The following is a 25,360-nucleotide window of genomic DNA, read 5'->3' as shown; positions in this document are numbered from 1 at the left end:
GGCCCCTGTGTCAAAGGTCAGGGTGGCGGAGGTGTTGTTGCCACCACCTGGGTCCTGCTGGTCAGGAAGTCCAGGATCCAGTTGCAGAGGGAGGTGTTCAGTCCCAGGGTCCCGAGCTTGGAGCGGATTATGGGAGCACAGGAGGGGACTAAGCACGCACCACTGAGGGGCCCTCGTGTTGAAGGTCAGCGTGGTGGAGGGGTTGTTGCCACCACATGGGACCGGTCCATCAGGAAGTCCAGGATCCAGTTGCAGAGGGATGTGTTCAGTCCTGAGCTTGGTGATGATCTTGTAGGGGATTATGGTGTTGAACGCTGAGCTGTAGTCTATGAACAGCATTCTTACATAGTTATTTCCAGTCTTGTCCAGGTGGGAGAGGGCAGTGTGAAGTGCATTTGAGATTGAATCATCTGTGGATCTTTTGGTGTGGTATGCGAATTGGTGTGCGTTTCAACTTTCAAGTTTTATTGTCACATGCACAAGTACAATGCCAGGGTGTCCGGGATTATGGTGTTGATGTGTGTCATGACCAGCCTTTCAAAGCACTTCATAATTACAGATGTGAATGCTATAGGGCGATAGTCATTTAGGCAAGTTACCTTGGTGTTTTTGGGAACAGGGACATTGGTGTACAACTTGAAACATGTTGGGATTACCAACTAGAACAAGGAAAGATTGAAAATGTCAGTGAAGACACTTGCCAACTGACCTGCGCATGCTCTGAGAATGCGCCATGGTTTTCCGTTTGGCTTTCATGCAGGACTCAGTGTTTTCCTTGAAGCGAGCATAAATGGCATTTTGCTCGTTTGGGAGTTCTGCGTCACTGGGCATCTCACGGCTGGGTTTCCCTTTGTAGTCTGTTATCGTCTGCAAGCCCTGCCACATCCGACGAGCGTCAGAGCCGGTGTAATAGTTTTCCATCTTCCTTTTATATTGTCCTTTTGCATGTTTGATGTCTCGTCTTGGCGGGCTTTCTCGCATGGGTCCTTGTCAGTGTCCCGTTCTTTATAAGCGGTAGCTCTAGCCTTTAGCCCAGCATAGATAATGGTTTTTGGTTTGGGTGTTCGTATAGTCACTGTGGAGACGACCTCGTCTGTGCACTTACGAATGAAGCCCGTAACTGATGTGGTAAACTTCTCAATGCTATCGGATGAATCCCGGAACATAAACCAGTCTACTAGCAAAACAGCCTTGTAGCCTCGCGTCGGCTTCATCGCACCACTTCCGTATTGAGGGCATCACTGGTACTTCCTGTTTGAGCTTTTTTTTGTAAACAGGAAGCAGGAAGATAGTCATGGTCTGATTTGCTGAAGGGAGGGCGAGAAGGGCCTTGTATGTGTGGTCTAGAATTGTTGTGCCCCTAGTGGCGCAGGAGACGTATTGGTAGAAGTGAGGTAGAATGGTTTTAAGTCTCCCCACGTTAAAGTCTCCACCCACCAGAACTGCTGCTTCTGGGTGTGCTTCTGGGTGTTTGTTTATGGGCCCATACAGTTCGTTGAGTGCCAGTTCGTTGAGTGGGGTTGGCTTGTGAAGGGATGTACACAGCAGTGATAATTATGGACGAGAACTCTCTTGACAGATAAAAAGGTGTGCAAAAGCTCTAGATTTTTGTCACACTGGAAGCAGGGCACCAGTTGTTGATTATGAAGATGCACACCCCTCCCCCTTTGGACTTGCCTGAGGCTGCCATCGTCCGATCATCTGATGCATCATACAATACACACACGCACACACACGCATACACACTCTCAGCGGGAGCGCGATAACATATCTCTCCATCTTCACTAGCAGACACAGCTATGGGACCTTGCTACTGTACCTGTGTGTATTGAGTGAACAATGCAGCAGTCACCCATGATTCATTTATCATTGTCTATTCGCAGGACTGCAATAGCCTGGAGGAGACGGGTGTTTGTGTGCAATGTATGCAAGTACAGTACCATATCTCTATTAGATAACAACCGTCATGGAGTTTTTATGGCCGATGCTGATACCGATTTTTGGGGGACAAGGAGGCTGTTGGCTGCTATTTTATGTCGATATTAAATGTCATTCAATTTGAAAATGTTGATGACAAAATTTCCCAGAGACAGCCATGTATGCATGTATGCAATAAATGTGACTTTGGTAAAAACAATCTTAACAACATAATGGTAATAATTGTATTTGAATGGTACATCTCTTGATAAACATGATAACTGAAGATGGTATAGGCATACTCACAATACAGGTGAATGCATATTCAATAGGAGTGTGTGCATGGGTTGCGTTATAGAGCTTGTTTTGGCTGATCAGTGGAGTCTATGGTGGTACAGATGACCCAAAAATATTTTGTCAGGGCGCATCTCTAAACAAGTCAGCTGCCAGGACGGAACTCTAGTTCAGCTATCTGTCAAGAAAGGGGCGAGTTGTAATTTGATTCTACTGCTACAATTGGATAGAGCGAAGCTGTAACTCCTCTCCCCTTCACATCTCCTCACATCTCTCTCCATCGCTCATATCACTTGCTGCTGTTTACTGCTACTATGAGAACTAGCTCAATGGTGAAGATATTTGTTACCAAGCCATAAACATGCAAAATATCTAGTAAGGAGAGCGACGGTAGGAATAAATCTGAAACGACGATGCACGTTCTGTCTTCTCAAATCTGCCCATAGTTTGAGAAGTGAGAAAGCACACACACACACGCTGATCTACAGCTTTCTTGGTCCATAAACATGCAAGAAGATTCTTAGGTAGCTGAACCTATTGACAACCTTTCTTTTGGAATTTTAAAACACCTTTTTTTCTTATCATGACAATAATCGAATCCAACTATCCACCGTCAATTTACAGCTACGATTGCGGCGGGTCAGATCAGCACATCAGCAAGAAGCTAACATTACACCGCAAATCAGATGGCTCGTTGGTGCATGTTCAAAATGATAACCAACTAACATTAGCGAGCTAATGTGCCTTCGGAAAGTATTCAGACCCCTTGATATTATTCTACATTTTATTACGTTACAGCCTGATTCGAAAATGGATTAAATAAATAAAAAATACTCAGTAATCTACACACAATACCCCATAATGTAGCGTCTGCTTCCAACTCACACTCTCAATCCCCTGAACGCAGCTCACTTTCCAGCCCACTTTCCAGCTCCCACTCTCAAACACAGAGATCCCCTGAATGCAGCTCACTCTCCAGATCCCAATCACCTGAATTCTGATCACCTGTTCACACACCTGTATGTCATTTACACACACTATTTAGTTCAGTTCTTTGCACCCCGTCATTGTGAGGTATTGTTTGTTTTGATACAAATTCTATTTGGAGCTTTGTTTATTCCCGTATTAGTCCTCCCGTGTATTGTAGTTTTTGGCCATCCTCACTAACAACGCTTTTTTGCCTATTCCCTGCCTGTACTTTTGCCGATCAGATTTCCTGTCATCAACCTCTTGCCTGATCTCCCGGACTACGTTATTGCCTGATCTCCCGGACTTGCCTTCCCTGTACTGTTACCTTTTTGGAGTAAAATACCTTATTTACATACGTATTCAGACCCATTGCTATGAGACTCGAAATTGAGCTCGGGTACATCCTGTTTCCACTGATCATCATTTAGATGTTTCTATAACTTGATTCAGAGTCCACCTGTGGTAAATTCAATTGATTGGACATGATTTGGAAAGGCACACACCTGTCTATATAAGGTACCACAGCTCTGAGACAGGATTGTGTTGAGGCACAAATCTGGGGAAGGGTACCAAAACATTTCTGCAGCATTGTAGGTCCCCAAGAACACAGTGGCCTCCATTCTTAAATGGAAGAGGTTTGGAACCACCAAGACTCTTCCTAGTGCTGGCCGCCCGGCAAAACTGAGCAATCGGGGTTGGTCACGGAGGTGACCAAGAACCTGATGGTCAGTCTGACAAAGCTCTAGTTCCTCTGTGGAGATGGGAGAACCTTCCAGAAGGACAACCATCTCTGCAGCACTCCAAAAAGCAGGCCTTTATGGTAGAGTAGCCAGACAGAAGCCATTCTTCATTAAAATGCACATTGGAGTCTGCCAAAAGGCACCTGAAAACTCACAGACCATGAGAAACAAGATTCTCTGGTCTGATGAAACCAAGATTGAACTCTTTGGCCTGAATGCCAAGCATCACTTCTAGAGGAAACATGTCACCATCCCTACGGTGAAGCATGGTGGTGGCAGCATCATGCTGTGGGGATTTTTCAGCGCCAGCGACTGGAAGACTAGTCAGAATCGAGGCAAAGATGAACGCAACAAAGTACGGAGAGATCCCTGTTTAAAACCTGCTCCAGAGCGCTCAGGACCTCAGACTGGGGCGAAGGTTCACCTTCCAACAGGACAACGACCCTAAGCACACAGCCAATACAACGCAGGAGTGGCTTCGGGACAAGTCTCTGAATGTCGTTGACTGGCCCAACCAGAGCCCGGACTTGAACCCGATCGAACATCTCTGGAGAAACCTGAAAATAGCTGTGCAGCGGCGCTCCCCATCCAACCTGACAAAGCTTGAGAGGATCTGCAGAGAAGAATGGGAGAAACTCCCCAAATACAGGTGTGCCAAGCTTGTAGCGTCATACCCAAGAAGACTCAAGGCTGTAATCACTGCCAATTACTGCCAAAGGTGATTACAACACTGAGTAAAGGGTCTGAATACTTATGTAAATGTGATATTTCAGTAAAATAAATCCTGTTTTTGCTTTGTCATTATGGGGTATTGTGTGTAGATTAATGAGGGGGGAACGATTTAATCAGTTATAGTATAAGGCTGTAACATAACAAAATTTAGAAAAAGTTAAGGGGTCTGGATATTTCCCGAAGGCACTGTATGTTGGCTATTAGATCTTATCTGATATCTCTGCACCATGTTTATCTAGCCAGCTATCTAGCATAGTAGCTAATATAGCTAGCTAGTTAACACCACAGATAAAAGGGTTATCGCAATCTTTGCTAACAGGTCACATAGCTATCTGCTTAGCTAGTTAGCTTGCTTATTGTATGCATGTCCCGGCATGTTGACATAAGCCTTATTATTAGTGAATTAAACTAAACTAATATTTGCGACAGGAGTTGTATTTTGGACACTGTGTCAATTCATCCGTTTCTCAATACTGCACCTTTCAGTTGGAGAATGAGCTAGCTTGCTGCTGCTGCAAATTTTCCCAGCTAGACATTCCTCTGCATTGTGCAGTGCTCGTGGCTCAGGCAGTGAGTGGCGGCTGGCATAGCAGCAGTTTTGCAATGTAGAGGGACTATCGGCAAAGCCGATAGAGAAGGGCTGATAGCCGTTAGACTAGAAAAGGTCAATATCGTCCCAATAAATCAGCTCGGTCGTTCTGTAATCTCTATAGAGGCTATGTGACAGTAAGGGGGTGGTCCTGCTCTGTCCCCAGACGAAGCAGTTGTCTTGAACAGGGGAGTATTTTTATTTGTTTTTTTAACAAGGGACGAAGTTGTATAACACTTGAGATGAGGTCACTATCAGCTGACTGGACACTGTCACTAAGCTCTTTGTCCACAAGCTAGATCTGTCTTTGTGTGTCTGTTTGTGTGTGTATGCGTGTATGTATACTTACCCTTGTGTAAATGTTTTCACAAACTTGGACTCTCTATATGTTGAACAATATAATGCATTTCTGTTTTCCTGAGTTTGGAGTGTTTTTATTGGTTGAACAATAGAGAGAGGGATGCATGACTGTGCTTTATTGACACCTCATGATAATGACAGAGTGACCAGATATTTAACTATAGGGATTTGCATATCAGTCTTCTGTATTATTCATTGTTTCAGAGACATTTGAGGAATTTGATAAATCTAATTAATGGTTGATTTTACTACTGTTTTTCCATACTGTAAACCTCTCCAGCTACTGCTTACAGAAATCAAAAGAACAAAAACCTCCCACATAGACTCATTTCACACTCTGTATATCTTCCTCACTTCCTCACTTGAACCTTGAACTATGGGCATGCTCTTCCTCCATGTGATCAGACTAGGTCTAGATAGTGTCAGTATGCATGTGGCCTCTCTTAATACCCTTGCCCTCTAGTGCCAGGATGTATTAATGAGGTTATCTAACTGGTCCTGTTCACCACTTCTCTCCGCTTCTGCCATGTAGTCTCTCTGGACTCATGAATTAGTACAACAGCCCTTGTGCAGTGTGGGAGCAAGTCTTTGATCTGCTTCTGGCAGAGAGGCAGGTCAGTCAGAGCTCCCTGAGAGGGACAGGTATGCTCAGAACACTGAACACAGCCCAGGAGAGAAGAAACATGGAGTGTTGCTACCAAGTAACAAGCAGAAAGTACTGTAGCTGACTGAAAATCTGTGCATCATGAACAATTTGCTATAATTGTGCAGTGAGGAAAGTTGAAGGAGGAGAAGCAGTAGGGGAGAACGCAGCTGTGAAGAGAGTCTGACTCAGCGAGAGCAGAGAGTTGGGAGTAAACTAATGGTGAGGTCACAGGATGATGTCTTCTCTCCAAGGAACCAGAACCTTTTAAATTAGACACGTGTGGACTAGAGGTCAGAGGTCATATAGATCAGCACCTGCTTCCTGTGGTGTCACTAGGTTAGCGGGCTGTGATAGGTTACTGTATGTTACAGTATATCCTTCCCTGTTCTCCTCTGCAATACATATTTGGCACAGTCTCTTCTGCTCCCCCTCCCAGTCTGTTGGTGTGTCCTTAGGGAAGTGAAACCAATAGGGATTTTCCACTTCTTTTCCAGGTCAGAATGTGTGTGATAGTATCTGTTTCCAAGAAAGCAAGTGTGTGTGTGTGAGAGAGAGAGAGAGAGATAGAGGAAGGAAGAGAGTGACAGTGAGAGAGGAAGAGAGCATAGCAGGGGGGGATGATGAAAAGAGATAGTTAGTTAGTTATTTTACCTACACTACCTGAGGAACTGGCGTTTCTAGTCTGAAGTGTCAAGGGATTCACACCGGCCGCTGTGCATCTATCTGCTACAAGCAATCAATTATTCACTCAGAGGAGATTAATATTTCATAACGGTTGACTCGCCTCCCATACCGCCACTCCTCTGCCTTTTTATGTGTCTCTGTTCTTGTGGAATTCAAAAGGAGGAGGAGAAGCACTTTGGTTAAAGCCTCCTCGTCTTCCTGCGTTCTGTGGGAGAGTCTGCTGCTGGTCTAATCTTCTAAAGCTACCTCGCTGTGAAAACTCGGCGTTGGGTGTTGTGGAATTTGACGTGTGCATTTTGAGTGGCTCAGGTTTTCAGGCGGTTTTCAAAGACATTCCAGGTCCACATTAAATATGTATGGGCCTCCACACTTCATCCCAATTTGAGATGCACTCGTTAAATCCTAGTAGCATTTCATGCTTCTAAGGCTCAGCCTCAGACCACTCTTGACGATAGGCCTGAATGTGGTCAGATTGGCGCATGATTGAAGTCTAAAAAGAATGACCGTTTATCCTCATGTCCTTAAAAGGCTCTTTAGAAAAACAGTCAATGTGCTTATCCAGGTTAAGGGTTTAACACTAAAGGAAAGAGCATAGGCCTATTAATGTACTGCTATCTGTATCATTATACTCTCCACAACATCTGTTACCTGCATGGAATACAGTATGAATTGTGCCTTTGATGTCTCCAGCATGACTGCAGGCGGTCAGTAATATATTCCTCCCAGGCTCAGAGTAGAAAACACACACCTACACAATATCTCTCTCTCGTAGACTGACATTAGACCAATAACATAAGAGTTTCATCTGAATATTTGAGCTTGTTGGTTGTAGTCTGTTTGGATTGGATAAGAACTGTGTAGTACGGCAATCTGAGCTCTGCCTTCGAGATTGATTTATAGTTCTGTTCCAATCCCTGGGATTAAAGTGAGATAGAGTGTGAGAGAGAAAGAGATAGAGAGTGAGTGTGAATGAGCGGTAATGAGAGTGAAAGAGAGCTAGAGTGAGAGAGAGAGACCCAAACATAACCAGGTGGAAGCTCACTCACTTGGTGTTATTTGTAAGTATGCCTCCTTGGAGTCAGGCTGCGCTGCAATCTGTCTGTTTTACAGGGAGACATCACATTTGCCTCTCAAGGGCCCTGATCCAACTCCGGTCATGAGTGGTATAATGTAGCGTTGTTTGGCCTGTTTATAGTGTCTGTCTGTCTGTCTGTCTGTCTGTCTGTCTGTCTGTCTGTCTGTCTGTCTGTCTGTCTGTCTGTCCGTCCGTCTCTCTGTGTTATCCGTCCGTCTGTCTGTCCGTCGTCTTTGTGTGTGTCTGTCTCTCTGGTGTTATCCGTCGTCTGTCTGTCCATCCGTCTCTATGGTGTTATCCGTCCGTCTGTCTGTCCGTCCGTCTCTCTGGTGTTATCCGTCCGTCTGTCTGGTGTTATCCGTCCGTCTGTTGTCCGTACGTCTTTGTGTGTGTCTGTCTCTGTCTGCCTGTCTCTCTGTCTGTGTGTGTGTGTGTGTTCCTCATCCTACCCCTGCACAGGCCCTGAACTGGTTGTCCTGGATGACCTCTGCCAGATGGGTTGTATGTCAGTACTAGTTCCTAGCTCAGACACGCAACGCAATGCAGCTTAGTTTGGGTTTTTGCTAGTCTAGTCGCTCTGCTGGCTCTCTCTCTCTCTCTCTCTCTCTCTCTCTCTCTCTCTCTTCTTTCTCTCTTCTCTCTTCTCTCTCTCTGACTCTCTTTAACTTTCTCTCTGTATAATTCCCTGGAGATGCCTTTGAAAATGTATCTGTGTAAAGTGCAGTTGTCGTTCTGTCTGAGTCATGCCACACAGTAGGAGGTTCGCTAAATTCACTCCATGCTGAATGTACTCTCTGCATGATTCCAGACGTGTGTGATTTCTGTCAGTTTGTAGAGCGGTTCCGTTAATGCATATTCTGCTGTGCATCAAGGTTGTTGAGAAGTCGTTGTTGTGTCTTCTACATGATATGTTGTGACATAAGGTCATTGTGATAAGTCCTGGATCTGCTGATATGTAAATATGAGACAGTCACTGCTCAGCCTTAGATGCCCTACGACTCACCCCCTACACACACACACACACACACACACACACACACACACACACACACACACACACACACACACACACACACACACACACACACACACACACACACACACACACACACACACACACACACAACACACACACACACACACACACACACACACACACACACACACACACAGTGTAGTTGGAGGGTTTGTGTTCTAGGCTGATGCCAGGGAGTGATGTGGCTAGGTGCCAGTTGACCACAGTGTCCCAGGTTCCCAGCAGTGAGAATGCTATGTCAAATACTGGGGACATGTCAATGTCCTGAAGACATCAGCTCCTGGCTCTCCTTCAATAGTCTTCTATTTTGTCCCATGACATCAAGGTGACCTGAAAATAGCATTGTCTAATAGTCTCTATAGGGATGTGTGGCTGAAGATGGAGGTAATGTCCATTAAACAGGGCAGATGCTTTCTGAATGTGAAAGCTAAAAAAAATTCTATAACACTCTTGTATTTTCTCTTGTGGTTTCAGTCAGGGATGGATTAATGCAGGGGCTTACCAGGACTGAAGCCCCTGGGCCCAGGCCCGTGGGGGGCCCAAGAGGAAGCAACATTTAAAATACATATGTATGTATGTATGTACAGTTGAAGTCGGTAGTTCACATAAACCTTAGCCAAATACATTTAAACTCAGTTTTTCACAATTCCTAACATTTAATCCTAGTAAAAATTTCCTGTCTTAGGTCAGTTAGGATCACCACTTTATTTTAAGAATGTGAAATGTTGGCCTCCCTGGTGGCGCAGTGGTCTAAGGCACTGCGTCGCAGATTCTGGGTTCGAGCCCAGACTCTGTCGCAGCCGGGCGTGACCGGGAGGTCCATGGGGTGACGCACAATTGGCCCAGTGTCGTCCGGGTTAGGGAGGGTTGTCCTTGTCGCATCGTGCACGAGTGACTCCTGATGCGGACTGGGCGCAGTGCATGCTGACCAGGTCGCCAGCTGTACCGTGTTTCTTCTGACACATTGGTGCGGCTGGCTTCTGGGTTGGATGTACGTTGTGTCAAGAAGCTGTGCGGCTAGGTTGGGTTGTGTTTCGGAGGACGCATGGCTCTCAACCTTTGTCTCTCCTGAGTCCGTATCGGAGTTGCAGTGATGAGACAAGACAACAATTGGATGACATTGGGGAGAAAAAAGGGGTAAAAAATAAAAGAATGTGAAATGTCAGAATAATAGTAGAGAGAATGATTTATTTCATCTTTTATTTCTTTCATCACATTCCCAGTGGGTCAGAAGTATTTGGTAGCATTGCCTTTAAATTGTTTAACTTGGGTCAAACGTTTTGGGTAGCCTTCCACAAGCTTCCCACAATAAGTTGGGTGAATTTTGGCCCATTCCTCCTGATAGAGCTGGTGTAACTGAGTCAGGTTTGTAGGCCTCCTTGCTTGCACACGCTTTTTCAGTTCTGCCCACAAATTTTCTATAGGATTGAGGTCAGGGCTTTGTGATGGCCACTCCAATACCTTGACTTTGTTGTCCTTAAGCCATTTTGCCACACCTTTGGAAGTATGGTTGGGGTCATTTAGGCTGGGTTTCTGTACAGCACTTTGTGACATCAGCTGATGTAAGAAGGGCTTTATAAATACATTTGATTGATTGATTGTCCATTTGGAAGACCCATTTGCGACCAACCTATAACTTCCTGACTGATGTCTTGAGATGTTGCTTCAATATATCCAAATTTTCCTGCCTCATGATGCCATCTATTTTGTGAAGTGCACCAGGCCCTTCTGCAGCAAAGCACCCCCACAACATGATGCTGCCACTCCCGTACTTCACGGTTGGGATGGTGTTCTTTGGCATGCAAGCCTCCCCCTTTTCCCTCCAAACATAACGATGGTCATTATGGCCAAGCAGTTCTATTTTTGTTTCATCAGACCAGAGGACATTTCTCCAAAAAGTATGATCTTTGTCCCCATGTGCAGTTGCATACCATAGTCTGGATTTTTTGTGGCGGTTTTGGAGCAAAGGGTTCTTCCTTGCTGAGCGGCCTTTCAGGTTATGTCGATATAGGACTCGTTTTACTGTGGATATAGATACTTTTGTACCTGTTGCCTCCAGCATCTTCAAGGTCCTTTGCTGTTGTTCTGGGATTGATTTGCACTTTTCGCACCAAAGTACGTTCATCTCTAGGAGACAGAACGCGTCTTCTTTCTGAGCGGTATGACGGCTGCGTGGTCCCATTGTGTTTATACTTGCATACTATTGTTTGTACAGATTAACATGGTACCTTCAGGTGTTTGGATTTGCTCCCAAGGATGAACCAGACTCAAATTTCTTTTGGGGGGTGATTTCTTTTGATTTTCCCATGATGTCAAGCAAAGTGGCGCTGAGTTTGAAGGTAGGCCTTGAAATACATCCACAGGTACACCTCCAGTTGACTCAATTGATGTCATTTAGCGTATCAGAAGCTTCTAAAGCCGTGACATAATTTTTCTGGAGTTTTCCAAGCTGTTTAAAGGCACAGTCAACTTCGTGTATGTAAACTTCTGACCCACTGGAATTGTGATACAGTGAATTATGGGTGAAATAATCTGTCTGTAAACAATTGTTGGAAAAATTACTTGTGTCATGCACAAAATAGATGCCCTAACCGACTTGCCAAAACTATAGTTTGTTAACAAGAAATTTGTTGAGTGGTTTTAACGAGTTTTAATGACTCCAACCTAAGTGTAAAAGTAAACTTCGCCGACTTCAACTGTATGTATTATATATATATTATATATATATATATATATATATATATATATAGTATACAGTGCATTTGGAAAGTATTCAGACCCATGACCCATTTTTCCACATTTGTTACTTTACAGCCTTATTCTAAAATGTATTAAATACATGTTTTTCCTTATCATTCTACACATGATACCCCATAATAACAAAGCGAAAACAGGTTGTTATACATTTGTTATACAAATGTATTACAAATAAAAAACAGAAATACCTGAAAACAGCTGTGCAGCGACGCTCCCCATCCAACCTGACAGATCTTGAGAGGATTTGCAGAGAAGAATGGGAGAAACTCCCCAAATACAGGTGTGCCAAGCTTGTAGTGTCCTACCCAAGAAGACTTGAGGCTGTAATCGCTGCCAAAGGTTCTTCAACAATGTACTGTAAAGGTTTCGAATACTTATGCAAATGTAATATTTCAGTTGTACATTTTTTAGACATTTGCAAAAATGTATAAAACCTGTTTTTGCTTTGTCATTATGGGCTATTGTGTGTAGTTTGAGGCGGGGGAAAAAAATGTAATTAGTGTTAAAATAAGGCTGCAGTGTAACAAAATGTGGAAAAAGTCAAGGGGTCTGAGTGTTATCCAAATGCACTGTATATTATATATGAAATATATATTTTTTCATGTAACCGCCAACCGCAGGAGGATTCAGGAGCCTGCTCTCAATGAGTGTAGACAGCCTGCTGGTGCCTGCTGCCGTTCTGCTAATCATGATATGGGGGAGGAGAGGAGGTAGTGGGCACACGTGGGTAACTAGGGGGCCCTGCCTTGATTGGGTAAATGATTCATAAAAATATATAAATTAACTGCATAATAAATAAATGTGACTGGTCAATTATGTGAGTCAGGGGGCCCAAGAGGCAAAAATATATTATTTAAATAAAATATCGACCCCAGGAGCCCGCTCTTATTGTTCAAAATACACCAGAGAGCTTAATTTCATACTCGTCGCCAAACCCACTGGCTCCAGGTCATCTACAAATCTTTGCTAGGTAAAGCGTCGCTTTATCTCAGTTCACTGGTCACCATAGCAGCACCCACCCGCAGCACATGCTCCAGCAGGTATATTTCACTGGTCACCCTAAAAGCCAATTCCTCCTTTGACCGCCTTCCATTCCAGTTCTCTGCTGCCAATGACTGGAACGAACTGCAAAAATCGCTGAAGCTGGAGACTCTTACCTCCCTCACTAACTTCAAGCACCAGCTGTCAGAGCAGCTCACAGATCATTGCACATGTACATAGCCCATCTGTAAATAGCCCATCCAACTACCTCATCCCCATACTGTATTTATGTATTATTTTGCTCCTTTGCACCCCAGTATCTCTACTTGCACATTCATCTTCTGCACATACTGTATATCACTCCAGTGTTTAATTGCTATATCGTAATTACCTCACAACTATGGCCTATTTTATTGCCTTACCTCCCTTATCTTACCTCATTTGCACACACTGTATATAGACTTTTTTTTCTCCTACTGTATTATTGACTGTATGTTTGTTTATTCCATGTGTAACTCTGTGTTGTATGTGTCGAACTGCTTTGCTTTATCTTGGCCAGGTCGCAGTTGTAAATGAGAATTGGTTCTCAACTAGCCTACCTGGTACAATAAAGGTGAAATAAAAATGATTTATCCACAAATGATCAATAGTTTATAAAAATAACTGTGGATTAACTTCTACTTGGTACTCATCCCGGATCCGGGAGCACCCTCATCAGTAAAAAAGCTGACTAGCATAGCGCCACAAGTAAATACTAGCATCTAAATATCATGAAATCACAAGTCCAAGACACCAGATGAAAGATACACATCTTGTGAATCCAGCCATCATTTCTGATTTTTAAAATGTTTTACAGGGAAGACACAATATGTATTTCTATTAGCTAACCACAATAGCAAAAGACTCAACTTTTTTCCCCCCACCATTTTTTTACTGCATAGGTAGCTATCACAAATTCGACCAAATAAAGATATAAATAGTCACTAACCAAGAAACAACTTCATCAGATGACAGTCTGATAACATATTTATTGTATAGCATATGTTTTGTTCGAAAAATGTGCATATTTCAGGTATAAATCATAGTTTTACATTGCAGCCACCATCACAAAATCTCACCAAAGCAGCTAGAATAACTACAGAGACCAACGTGAATTACCTAAATACTTATCATAAAACATTTATGAAAAATACACAGTGTACAGCAAATGAAAGACAAACANAGGTATAAATCATAGTTTTACATTGCAGCCACCATCACAAAATCTCACCAAAGCAGCTAGAATAACTACAGAGACCAACGTGAATTACCTAAATACTTATCATAAAACATTTATGAAAAATACACAGTGTACAGCAAATGAAAGACAAACATCTTGTGAATCCAGCCAATATTTCAGATTTTTTAAGTGTTTTACAGCGAAAACACAATATAGCATTATATTAGCTTACTACAATAGCCAACCACACAGCAGCATTGATTCATGCACGTTAGCGATAGCGAATAAACCAGCAAAATATATTATTTTTTTCACTAACCTTCTCAAAACTTAATCAGATGACAGTCCTATAACATCATATTACACAATACATATATGGTTTGTTCGAAAATGTGCATATTTAGCGGCACAAATCGTGGTTATACAATGAGAATAGTAGCCAAACTGCAAACAAAATGTCGGGAGAAATCTTGGGAGAGGCACCTAATCTAATCAATAACTAATCATAAACTTGACTAAAAAATACAGGTTGGACAGCAAATGAAAGATACATTAGTTCTTAATGCAACCGCTGTGTTAGATTTTTAAAATTAACGTTACTACGACATACAGCGTGCGTTAAAGCGAGACCGCACCGAAATTAATGGCGGAATAATAGTTTTGCTTTTTCGACAGAAATTACGAATTAACATCATAAATAGTTCTTACTATTTGATGAGCTTCCATCAGAATCTTGTACAAGTTGTCATTTGTCCAGAATAATCGTTGCTCGGTTGTAGAAGGTCGTCTTCAACTGTGGAATTAGCAGCAAACGTTAGCCATGTGGTGCAGACGTGTCCAACTCAGCATAACGCAGAACAAAGAAAATCCCGAAAATCGCAATATACTGATATAAACTGATATAACTCGGTTTAAAATAACTACATTATGATGTTTTTAACACSTATATCGAATAAAATCAGAGCCGGATATATCTAGCGCCTATAACAACAGCTTTTCAGGACGCAATCCTGAGGTCTGTCTCGCGTCATGACGAACGTAGAAAAGACTGCACACCCGGTTCCATGAGCTTTTGTACGGCCTCAGATCTACCTAGACACCCCATTCCAATTCTCACTGCTTACTGACATCTAGGGGAAGGCGTATGCAGTGCATGTAGACCCATAGATTACATGCAAATTATAAACTGACCCTGGAACAGAGCCCCCGATTTCAGATTTTTCAGTTCCTGACAGGAAGTTTGCTGCAAAATTAGTTCTGTTTTACTCACAGATATAATTCAAACGGTTTTAGAAACTAGAGAGTGTTTTCTATCCAATAGTAATAATAATATGCATATTGTACGAGCAAGAATTGAGTACGAGGCAGTTTAATTTGGGAAGGAATTTTTACAAAGTCGAAATGGCGCCCCCCTATTGAGAAAAGGTTTTAAGATGTATCAGGTATCTACCCAAATTAAGGAAACACCAACATTAAGTATCATAAAAGGGTGTTGTGCCACCACAAGCTGCCAGACCAGCTTCAATACACCTTGGCATAGATTCCACAAGTGGACCTAAACCATGCCCGGAAAATGCACCCCACAGCATAACATGTTATTTGTATCCCTCATTTACTCAAGTATTTCCTTTATTTTGGTAATTACCACCAGTTGCCTACGTTCGGGAAGGTCGCAATTTGGCCAGCATGCACCCAAATATACAGCTTTTTGCATTGTGGACATAGACATAATCCATAGAAGGGTTTTGGAACCTCTTAGCCTGGCCATTGGACTATTAAACTCTATGGTTACTATATCAATGGCTGCCAGTCCTGACTCGAATGTGAACTGCCATCTATCGATTATAATACAACTGTAAGGTTGGTTGTGGCTGTCTGTACAACCAATAGATTTGTTTTTCTCCAATTTTTATTTACTTTTTTTTTTTCAAACGGCAGCACTGTTTTTCAAAGTAGCTCATCTTGAGATAGGCTATTTCCAAGACACGCGCATCGGCCCTCACCGTGAGTAGTAGCCTATGGCTTCATCATTAGGTGAGTCAGTCGCCCACTGGAAATTGTATTTAGTAGCCTACTGTAACCTATATAAATATTTTTGCAATTTGTGTGGTTTTAAAAAAAAATTCTGCCAATCTCTTCTATCATGTAAATTGTGTAGAATTGCATGAAATGCGTTTTTAAAAGCTAAAAAAAAATTGTCGGACCCTGCTAAAAAAAACTATCCATGTGTGGAAATCCTAAAAAAGCCTCTGCTCAACTGTAGCTTATGCCACGTCACATATGTTATTATGGCTTTATTATAAAGGGGCTTTTTCTTCAACAGTAAATTTACCACGCTTCAAATTGCATCTTGCGCACAGATTTGTTTACAGAAAGTTATGGCCCTGGTTTCAGTGTAATTGGTTGAGATGGTTGTTGGGATTGTTGTTCAGTTAAGGACTCCTTAAATCAGACCCATATCTGTCCCTAAATTCCCCATTTGAAATGAGGAAGGCCCTCAATGTGATCACATGTAGAGAATGCCAACGCACAAACAGACATTCAAACACGCACCTTAGACGACACTTACTCACAGGAAATGTACTGTAGCTGAACCACATTGATGGGCTCATATGATAGACAGGTTGGAGTAGTTTTTCATTTATATGCACATAAAATGCAGCAGGCAAACCCACGGCTGACAAATTTGTCTCCCTCCCCGTCCTCTCACCATGCTGAGTACCATTCTATTATGTGTTCCTACTCAGCCAAGAGATGCAGGTGTTTTCCTGGTGATGTTTATTGACCTCATATAATAGATTTGATATGCTGGCCAGCTTTCTTATTCATGATGTATAAGGTGTAGTGTATGATTGTTGTGCAGAGGCACAGGAGTATAATAACAGAGTGTTTTAATAGTAGGCCTAATTGGGACAGTCCGTGTTGCAAATGGGACAACGTTTCTTCATTCTCACCTATTTGGAGTTTGAATTAAGCCTATATACTCTAGTGACTGAGGGAATAGGTGATAGTTAGTGTTAGCTATCGCTAGTCGGCTGTACCTCTTTTTCATCCTATAGCTTATTCTCCATCTTCTTTTTAAACAGTGACCCAACTGTGACCTATCCATCCCTCTCTCCACGTAGTAATTGCTGCTTTTCACTCTTTGCTAGGTTAACAGAGTCATCGGGTTCCCTCACCGATGGACCAATCAACTACAAGTACAAGACCAAGTGCACCTGGCTGATCGAGGGCTAGTAAGTAGCTCTTTCTCTCTTTCCTCCTCCCTCCTATCGCTATTCATACCCCCTTTTCTCTACATTCCGTACAGTATGAATTAATTCTTAGACTGATTGTCATTGTTCAATGGTCTTAGTGTTACATTCTTTGTCTAATGTTAAGAATCCTGGTCAGATGTGGGCAGTTGTAAAGTTCTAGTTACCTCTGCAGCCCGTTTTAAACCATGTTCTATGTTCTGTCCTTCAGCCCAAACGCTGTGCTCAGGTTGCGCTTCAACCATTTTGCCACGGAATGTAGCTGGGACCACACGTACGTCTATGACGGAGACTCCATCTATGCACCTCTGGTCGCAGTATTCAGGTGTGTCATCATACTCTATGTAGATACATGTTTACTCTCTAGTATGCGGGTCACTGTGCATGCATGAACACCAAATACTGTATACCTCCAAAGCCTAATTTGTGCAGAACACATGCAGCTAAATAATACAGAGGATTGTAGAATCTACACATACTGCAACACCCACAGAAGGGATTCAGAATACTGGCTAGCTGAAGAGGAATTGTTCTCTCTCTGCAATATACTGTAGGTAACGAGTGGGTGTTATCCATGAATCAATTGATTCATATTCTACATTTAGCTTTTAGGTGTTCCTCCTCTCCAGTCTTTAGAAGTAATGTTCTCCACCCACCTAGCCACCCTCTCTCCCCCTTCCCTTTGATCAATAGGTCCACAATGTAATACCTTCCACTGGGGGTCCTTCACCATCGACTCTCCCCTGGTCCATCAGTATTGGCTGTGTGGTCTTTGTGTTGTGCCTAGGAGCCTGGGTGTGGTCCTCCCAGTGGGGACTCTGTCTGACTGCTGGTAAACAGATTAGAGTGGATTTCTCCACCCTCTCCAATAACCTTGATGTGGCTTTGCTGTGTGTACTGTGTGTGCTGTGCTGTTCAGGCCTGAGCTTGATCCTCCATGCGATAGAGGGATCGATCCCAAGGAGAGAAAGGAATCACTTTCTCCCAATGATGTAGCGAGGGAAGGGGGGGTTGTCATGGTGACAGCAATCCCAGCTCAGCAGTCAAGGGTGACTGGGTGATCATTTACCCAGCATGCTTTTGGAGCTTAGTATGCATTTGTGTTTTGTGTGTGTGTGTGAATACTCTATCATTAATGTATTTTTCTCTTCTTCTCCCACAGCGGTCTCGTTGTCCCGGAAACGAGAGGGAACGAGACTGTTCCGGAAGTGGTAGCCACCTCTGGATACGCACTGTTGCACTTTTTCAGTGACGCTGCCTACAACCTGACTGGATTCCACATCTCCTACTCGTGAGTGGCCCCAGCCAATACACACACTTTACATTTACAAAGTCCTCACCTCTACAGTACATCACCATTGGGGAAGTCTCTGACTCAGTAGCAGACAGTGGGATGAATAAGAGCCATGTCCCCATTAAATCGTCTTTCCTCTCTATGTGTTCCTGCACACATACAACCTCAGACCACATCCCATCCTCTCTAGGGTCTACAATGTCTGTCACAGGCGTAGCTGGGGAACACCATTACAGCTAAGGAGATAACACCCATTGACATACGAGAGACGTGTGTGTGTGTGTATGTGTGTGTGATTCTGAAAAAGTATTCATTGGGTTGCCTCACAAAGCAGCAGACTAGAGTCTAGCTCAGCCTCAAGGCCTCCAGGACAGACATACACCATGTGGCCATAAAGGTGTTGCCATAGCAATGCTGCTGTCACAGCCCGAAACATTATCGTCCCCCTGTTGCTGAAAAGCCCATGCATTATCCTGAATCCTTGACTTCTGTCTCTTTGTCTACTGTACCTTCCCCTTTTCTCAATTATTTTGTCTGTATCTCTTTCGCACTTCTCTCTAATTCTCTCTTGATTCCTCTGTATCTCACTCTATCTGTTCTGCTCCCAGAAAAATAATGCTTCAATGGATGACAATCACCTCTGTTAATCAATCATTCTGTCAGCTATTTGTTTTTCCTCAATTATTACAATGATGACCTTTCCAAATGTACATCCCCATTCCTCCCATCTCTCTTTTCTGTGTCTGCAGGGTCAACTCGTGCCCCAATAACTGCTCAGGCCATGGGAAATGCAGCACAGGGAACTCCATCGCCAGCCGGGTGTACTGTGAGTGTGATAAGTACTGGAAGGGCGAGGCCTGTGACATCCCCTACTGCAGGAACAACTGTGGCAGCCCCGACCATGGCTACTGTGACCTCACTGGGGAGAAAAGCTGTGTCTGTAACGACAGCTGGCAAGGTGGGGCTAGAGCCATGGTTATTCTAATATTGTGTCAATGTTGTCACCATGGTGTGGTATCTTCATGGTGGTTTATAGGGTTCATTCATTCTTTCTTCAATGACAAAGGTAAGTTCTTTGTGTTCTTGTAGATTGAGTCACACGGCTATCTCCTGGCTGAAAAGAGAACTGTGAACATAGGCGCACACCTGACACCTGGTGTGTTCAGCAGACACTGTGTGACAGTCTTTGTTTATATGAAGAGAATGGGGTCATGTTGACACGTTTTAGGATCCACGTGAGCTGTTGGATAATGTCCTACACTTTTTGGACAGTTTGACAGCTGGAGCCTTTTGATGTTGAGTATCCCATGCTCTAACAATCTAACCTTGAGGTGGTGGTGGAAGACCATAGGTTTCTTCATTCTCTCTGAACTATAATCCATCCTCCTTATTCATACATGCTACACTAAATATAATACTTGCTATATATAGTCTACCACAGTATGAGTCATAATACCCAATAAACCTAGCGGTCAAACAGGAATGGTTCCAATTGTTTTTCCACCATTCATTTTATCCATCGTGGATTTTGGAAACAATTGAAATAAGAGTTGTGTTTCATGTAGGCTTATCTTGGCGTGATGTTTTGATAACCATGTAAATCTCTCTCGGACAAGGTGACTTTTATCAGTATATTCACCTCTATTTACCCCTCAAAAATGTAATGCTAATTAGCTGCTAATGTGGCTATCATACAGAATTACAAATGCCTGTCTCAAGCTTCACGTCACTCACCAGGGCCATGATGATCTGGACAAGACTGCCGAATCGAGGCAAAGGTAAGAATCTCTGGATTAACTATCTTATGTGAGCTACATTTTGTAATTAATAAATTGGCTAAAGTTGTTTAAATTGACAATTCTGTTAACTGTCTTGGGCAAGTTTGACATTGAAAATGCCCGTTATCTAGCTAGCTAGATCATGGTCAGCTAGTTAGCAACATTAGCCTGGCTAGATGGCTGCAGATTGTCTAGCCATTTTAAATGCATGAGAAATTCATAAAAACGAGTTTAGCTTTCTTTAGCTAGACTGTTGGTTTATAAAAGCCATCTAGTTAACTAACTAGCTAACTTAGATGATGAAGCTAGGGCTAGGCGTTCTTGATGATAATGTGTGTTTGTGTCTATGGGTGAGGGGTGTGTAGCCTACTACCGAGGTCTACCGAGGTGTATCCTAGCTATCTGTATTATTTAAGTCTGGCTTTTTGACAGGTTTCAGAGACGGACTGATTAGCATCCTCTCGTGTCAACAGTGTGCTTACTTTACTGCAGGAAAACATTGATATGTTAGCTGTTTCCCTCTGGACAGCAGATCATTAGTATAGCTAGTAGGCAAGGTTATGTAACCTTATTTAGTCCTACCTGCTATGGTGGGTTTTAAATTAATTGGTATTCACCCGTTTGTTTTTGAGGTAGAATTACTGTCATGTTATTGATGCCAAATTGCAAACCTTATTTGACCCTTCTCTATTCCAGAACCAATGGGTGTGCCTGAGTCTTATCACCTCTCAACTAGGTTAGCTGTTTCAACCTGGAACAGTATTCCAGGTTTATATATAGCGCATGCTCCACTCAAGTTAAAGTTGAACTTGTTGACTGATGCCATGGCGGCGGCTGCTAAAAAGAAGGGAGCAGCTGCGAACCAGAAGACTGCATCCAGGGCAGCCCTGGTCCACACCTGCCCTGTTTGTCAGGTGAGTAGGATTGTTTTGTACTGTATGTGCCTTTTAGGTTCCTCTCCATGTGTAGACTATTGTACTGGCCTAGGTGAGACAGTCTTTCATGTGTAGTAGTTTGTTGTATCGTATTGCTTAGTTTATCATTTGTGTCAACTTTGAATTCAATCTAAGCCACAGATTGTTAACTTCCTCCATTTTGTACTTGACCTTTATAGAGGCAGACCCGAAGACATTCAAGCAGCACTTTGAGAGCAAGGATTCCAAGCCTCCAATGGCCCCAGTACTGGTTGATGTGCAGGCCTATGTAACCACACACACTCAAATGGACCTACAGCTGGGGTAAGATAGTGTAAACCACCATGTTGTCAACTAAATGCTGTCCGCAATGCTTAAGTTGTATTGTCTATGGCTCAATTTGTGGAATTCTGTGATCACTCATTGTCTTTAATGTTGTGATTATCAGACACACGATGACCAGGATTTGAGTGCTGCAACTGAAACGGAATGACGTCAAGGGACACGCTGAGACCCTGAGTATGACAGGACATGGGGCGGATATTTGTGACAACGATTTAAAAGGGGTGCAGGCACACTAGCACCCCATTTCTATCTTTATTCCATGACCAATCTTCTCTCTAGCTACCCCTTATTCCACACTATGCCTTTTATGCCCCATGGTCCCTCAACTTTGGACACTTTGGAACTTTCCATCTTATCTCTATACACGCAGCCTACCTTCACCCATTTTCCCTATGCTGCTTTCTTCACTTGTTGTTCCTCTGATTTGATAACATCTAGACTCAGTAACATGTTTAAAAGTTTTGTGGTGTACTGTTTTTCTACCCTTTTCTCCTGTGTAGTGCTGTCCTCCTGCTTTTCTGGGGTTCAGACTGAATGCAGTGGTAAATGTGCTGCTCACAAATGACAGCAGCAACATGGACCTGTTCAATTGACAAGAAGGGTGTTGATATAGCTGTGTTTAAAGATGGCTTCCTTGTTTTGAGTCTGTTAATTGTGTTTCTCCTTCTGCTGGAGTTGATCTAGTATTTTCTATAAAACCTACCTTAGGCATTACATTTGTCCATTTGTAACTCACCCATCACAATCACAATATGCTGTTTTATATTTTGTGCTGGTGTCAGCTAGAGATGACGTGCAGGAGTTTGCAGGGATTTGTAGTTTTGTATGATGTCGACTTTGATGCTAATTAGCTTTTTCGAATCTGAGAGTAAATAGAGCTGAATATATTGATGAAAGTCACCTTGTCCGAGAGAGATTTACATGGTTATCAAAACATCACGCCAGGGTACGTCTACACGAAACACAACCCTTATTTGAAGTGTTTCTAAAATCCACAATGGATAAAATGAATGCTGGAAAAACAACTGGAGCCATTTCCATGTTTGACCGCTAAGTTTTATGGGTATTATGACGCATCCACTGTGGGGCTCAATTGTCTGTTCACCAAGAGGAGATATCTTTATATTCCATGTCTGCCATCTAGTGGTAATGGAGGTTTTGTTCTCACTCGAATACTGTATGATTTGGTGATGTATTCATACACATATTTACTCTACTTTGTTCATGTGTTTCATCTAACCTCATGACCAAAAACAGACATTGCTCTTAATGCCATAACCCTCTGAAGTCTTCAGTGGTGTTATGTGGACTGTGTCTATGTGCATCCCATAGGAAGTGCACCCCTATTGATAAAACTAACACAAATGTGTGGTTGTATTGGACATGTGAGGCATGCACTTCTATGTTTCCGTTCCACTCTCTGTATGATCTGGATGATTCCGACTGTGTATCTCTCTTAGTTGGGCAGGATATCAACCCTGATAACATGGTCTTTAACCCATTAGATATTAATGAAGCCAAAAATAAATAGAATGATTGGGTTGATCCTGACAAAAATGTCCTGAATATTACCAGAAATAAGTCTATGACTTGTGGTTACTATAATGTTAAGCAATTTAACAACCTGTAAAGAGGACACGTGATTCTGACATTAGTAGTTTGTTTCATTGATATCCTTGTGTCAACCTTGGATTTGATTAATATTGAAGATAAATGTGTATATTGGGTGATTACAACATAAATGTATTTAAAAGTGAGAACCACTCACTGCATCTGATTTCACCTATCTGTATCCCCTCATCTATGATCCCACAAGAGTGACCAGTTCATTTTCATTTTTATTGATCATATTTTTACAAATTATTTGAATAATGTGGCTAATACAGGTATACTTTATACTGACATTTCTGACCACTTTCCAATTTTACACTTCTCTTTGGCAGCTGGACATGAACAGACGGGAATGATTAATAACGTTAAATGTAAAATATTTAACAAAAGTAATTGTGAGCGTTTTAAGATGTTGATTGATGATATTTCATGTTTATAATCAGGCCGATGTAGAATCTGCTTACCTGACTTTTCTCACATCTTTCAACTCTGTATTTCACAACTGCTTTCCCTTAGTTAAACCATGTAAGAGAGCAGCAGAACGGTTCTGGAAACCTTGGTTTACAACCAGTCTAAAAATAAAAAAAAGTTGTATAAAAAGTTTCTCCTGAATTCTGCAAATTACAAAAAATATAAGAACAAATTTCCTCACCTACTTCGGATATCCCCCAAAATATATTTTACTAACAAATTCCAAGAATCCTTAAATAATATAAAGTCATCTTGGAAAATCATCAATCAACTGTTGAATAAGAAAAATGCATCTACAGCTATCCCATCTTAATTTATTGTTGGAAATAAGATCTATAGTGATCCTGATGTTACTTCATGTGAAGTGAATAACGATTTTGTGAATGTGGGTTCATCTCTGTCAAAGAAATAGAAAAAACTGATGAAAATCCCTTGGATTACATTAAGGGACATATCCCTTCTCTGCTTCAGTTTGATCCTCCTGATGTAATGGAGGTAATTGGTAACTTAAAGATATCAGCAGCAGGTCTTGATGAGATTGGTGCCTCTGGTGAAGTCAGGGTCTTCCTTGATTACTGAACCTCAAAAGTATATCTTCACCAAATCTGGTATTGTTCCTAAAGATGAGAAAATTGCCAAAGTTATCCCCCGCTATAAATCTGAAGATCCAATAACTTTTACAAATTATCGCCCAATATCTGGACTTCCATGTTTTTTTAAATCCTAGAAAAATTGGTATATAAGAGAATGTTCAAATATGGTTTTTGTAAAAACTACTCCACAGATATGGCCCTTTTGCAACTTGTGGATAAAATCTGTACAGCCCATAACAACAATGAATACGCTCTTGACATCTTTTTAGATCTATCCAAATCGTTTGACACGGTTGATCATGAAATATGACTTTCTAAATTGCATTATTACGTTTTTCATGAGTACCCAGTACCTGTCAAAAGTTTGGACACACCTACTCATTCAAGGGTTTTTCTTTATTTGTACTATTTTCTACATTGTAGAATAATAGTGAAGACATCAACACTATGAAATAACACATGGAATCATGTAGTAACCAAAAAAGTGTTAAACAATAAAAAAAATATTTTATATTTGAGATTCTTCAAAGTAGCCACCCTTTATCTTGATGACAGCTTTGCACACTCGTGGCATTCTCTCTGCATTCTCCCATATCCACAGATATCCTCTCTGGAGATCGTAGAACCTTCCAGAAGAACAACCATCTCTGCAGCACTCCACCAATCAGGCCTTTATGGTAGAGTGGCCAAACGAAAGCCAGTCCGCTTAAAGTTTGCCAAAAGGCACCTAAAGGACCCACAGACCATGAGAAACAAGATTCTCTGGTCTGATTGAACTCTTTGGCTTGAATGCCAAACATCACGTCTGGAGGAAACCTGGCACCATCCCTACGGTGAAACATTGTGGTGGCAGCATCATGCTGTGGGGATGTTTTTCAGCGGCAGGGATTGGGAGACTAGTCAGGATAGAGGGAAAGATGAACGGAGCAAAATACATGGAGATCCTTGATGAAAACCTGCTACAGAGCGCTCAGGACCTCAGACTGGGGGTGAAGGTTCACCTTCTAACAGGACAACAACCTTAAGTACACAGCCAAGACAACGCAGGAGTGGCTTCGGGACAAGTCTCTGAATGTCCTTGAGGTGCCCAGCCAGAGCCCG

At 42.3% G+C, this 25,360-nt stretch overlaps 1 protein-coding gene and 1 long non-coding RNA gene across 2 annotated transcripts in view; both read left to right on the top strand.

The window, feature by feature from the left end:
* LOC111977709 (attractin-like protein 1) overlaps positions 1-25,360 on the top strand; it is a 341,451-nt gene that overhangs the window by 58,767 nt on the left and 257,324 nt on the right. The window contains 4 exon segments of the mRNA XM_070448549.1: positions 17,152-17,235; positions 17,465-17,578; positions 18,416-18,544; positions 19,297-19,505. Of these exon segments, the coding sequence (XP_070304650.1) occupies positions 17,152-17,235; positions 17,465-17,578; positions 18,416-18,544; positions 19,297-19,505 (536 nt within the window).
* LOC111977710 (uncharacterized) lies at positions 20,018-22,800 on the top strand. Its single transcript, XR_002879074.2, has 4 exons — positions 20,018-20,325; positions 21,022-21,239; positions 21,440-21,563; positions 21,688-22,800. It is a non-coding gene; the product is annotated as an uncharacterized lncRNA (long non-coding RNA).

This window comes from Salvelinus sp. IW2-2015, linkage group LG18, assembly GCF_002910315.2.
Source record: "Salvelinus sp. IW2-2015 linkage group LG18, ASM291031v2, whole genome shotgun sequence".
Taxonomy (NCBI): Eukaryota; Metazoa; Chordata; class Actinopteri; order Salmoniformes; family Salmonidae; genus Salvelinus; species Salvelinus sp. IW2-2015.
The sequence above is the reverse complement of the archived record's forward strand: the minus strand, read 5'-3'. Positions and strand labels throughout refer to the sequence as shown.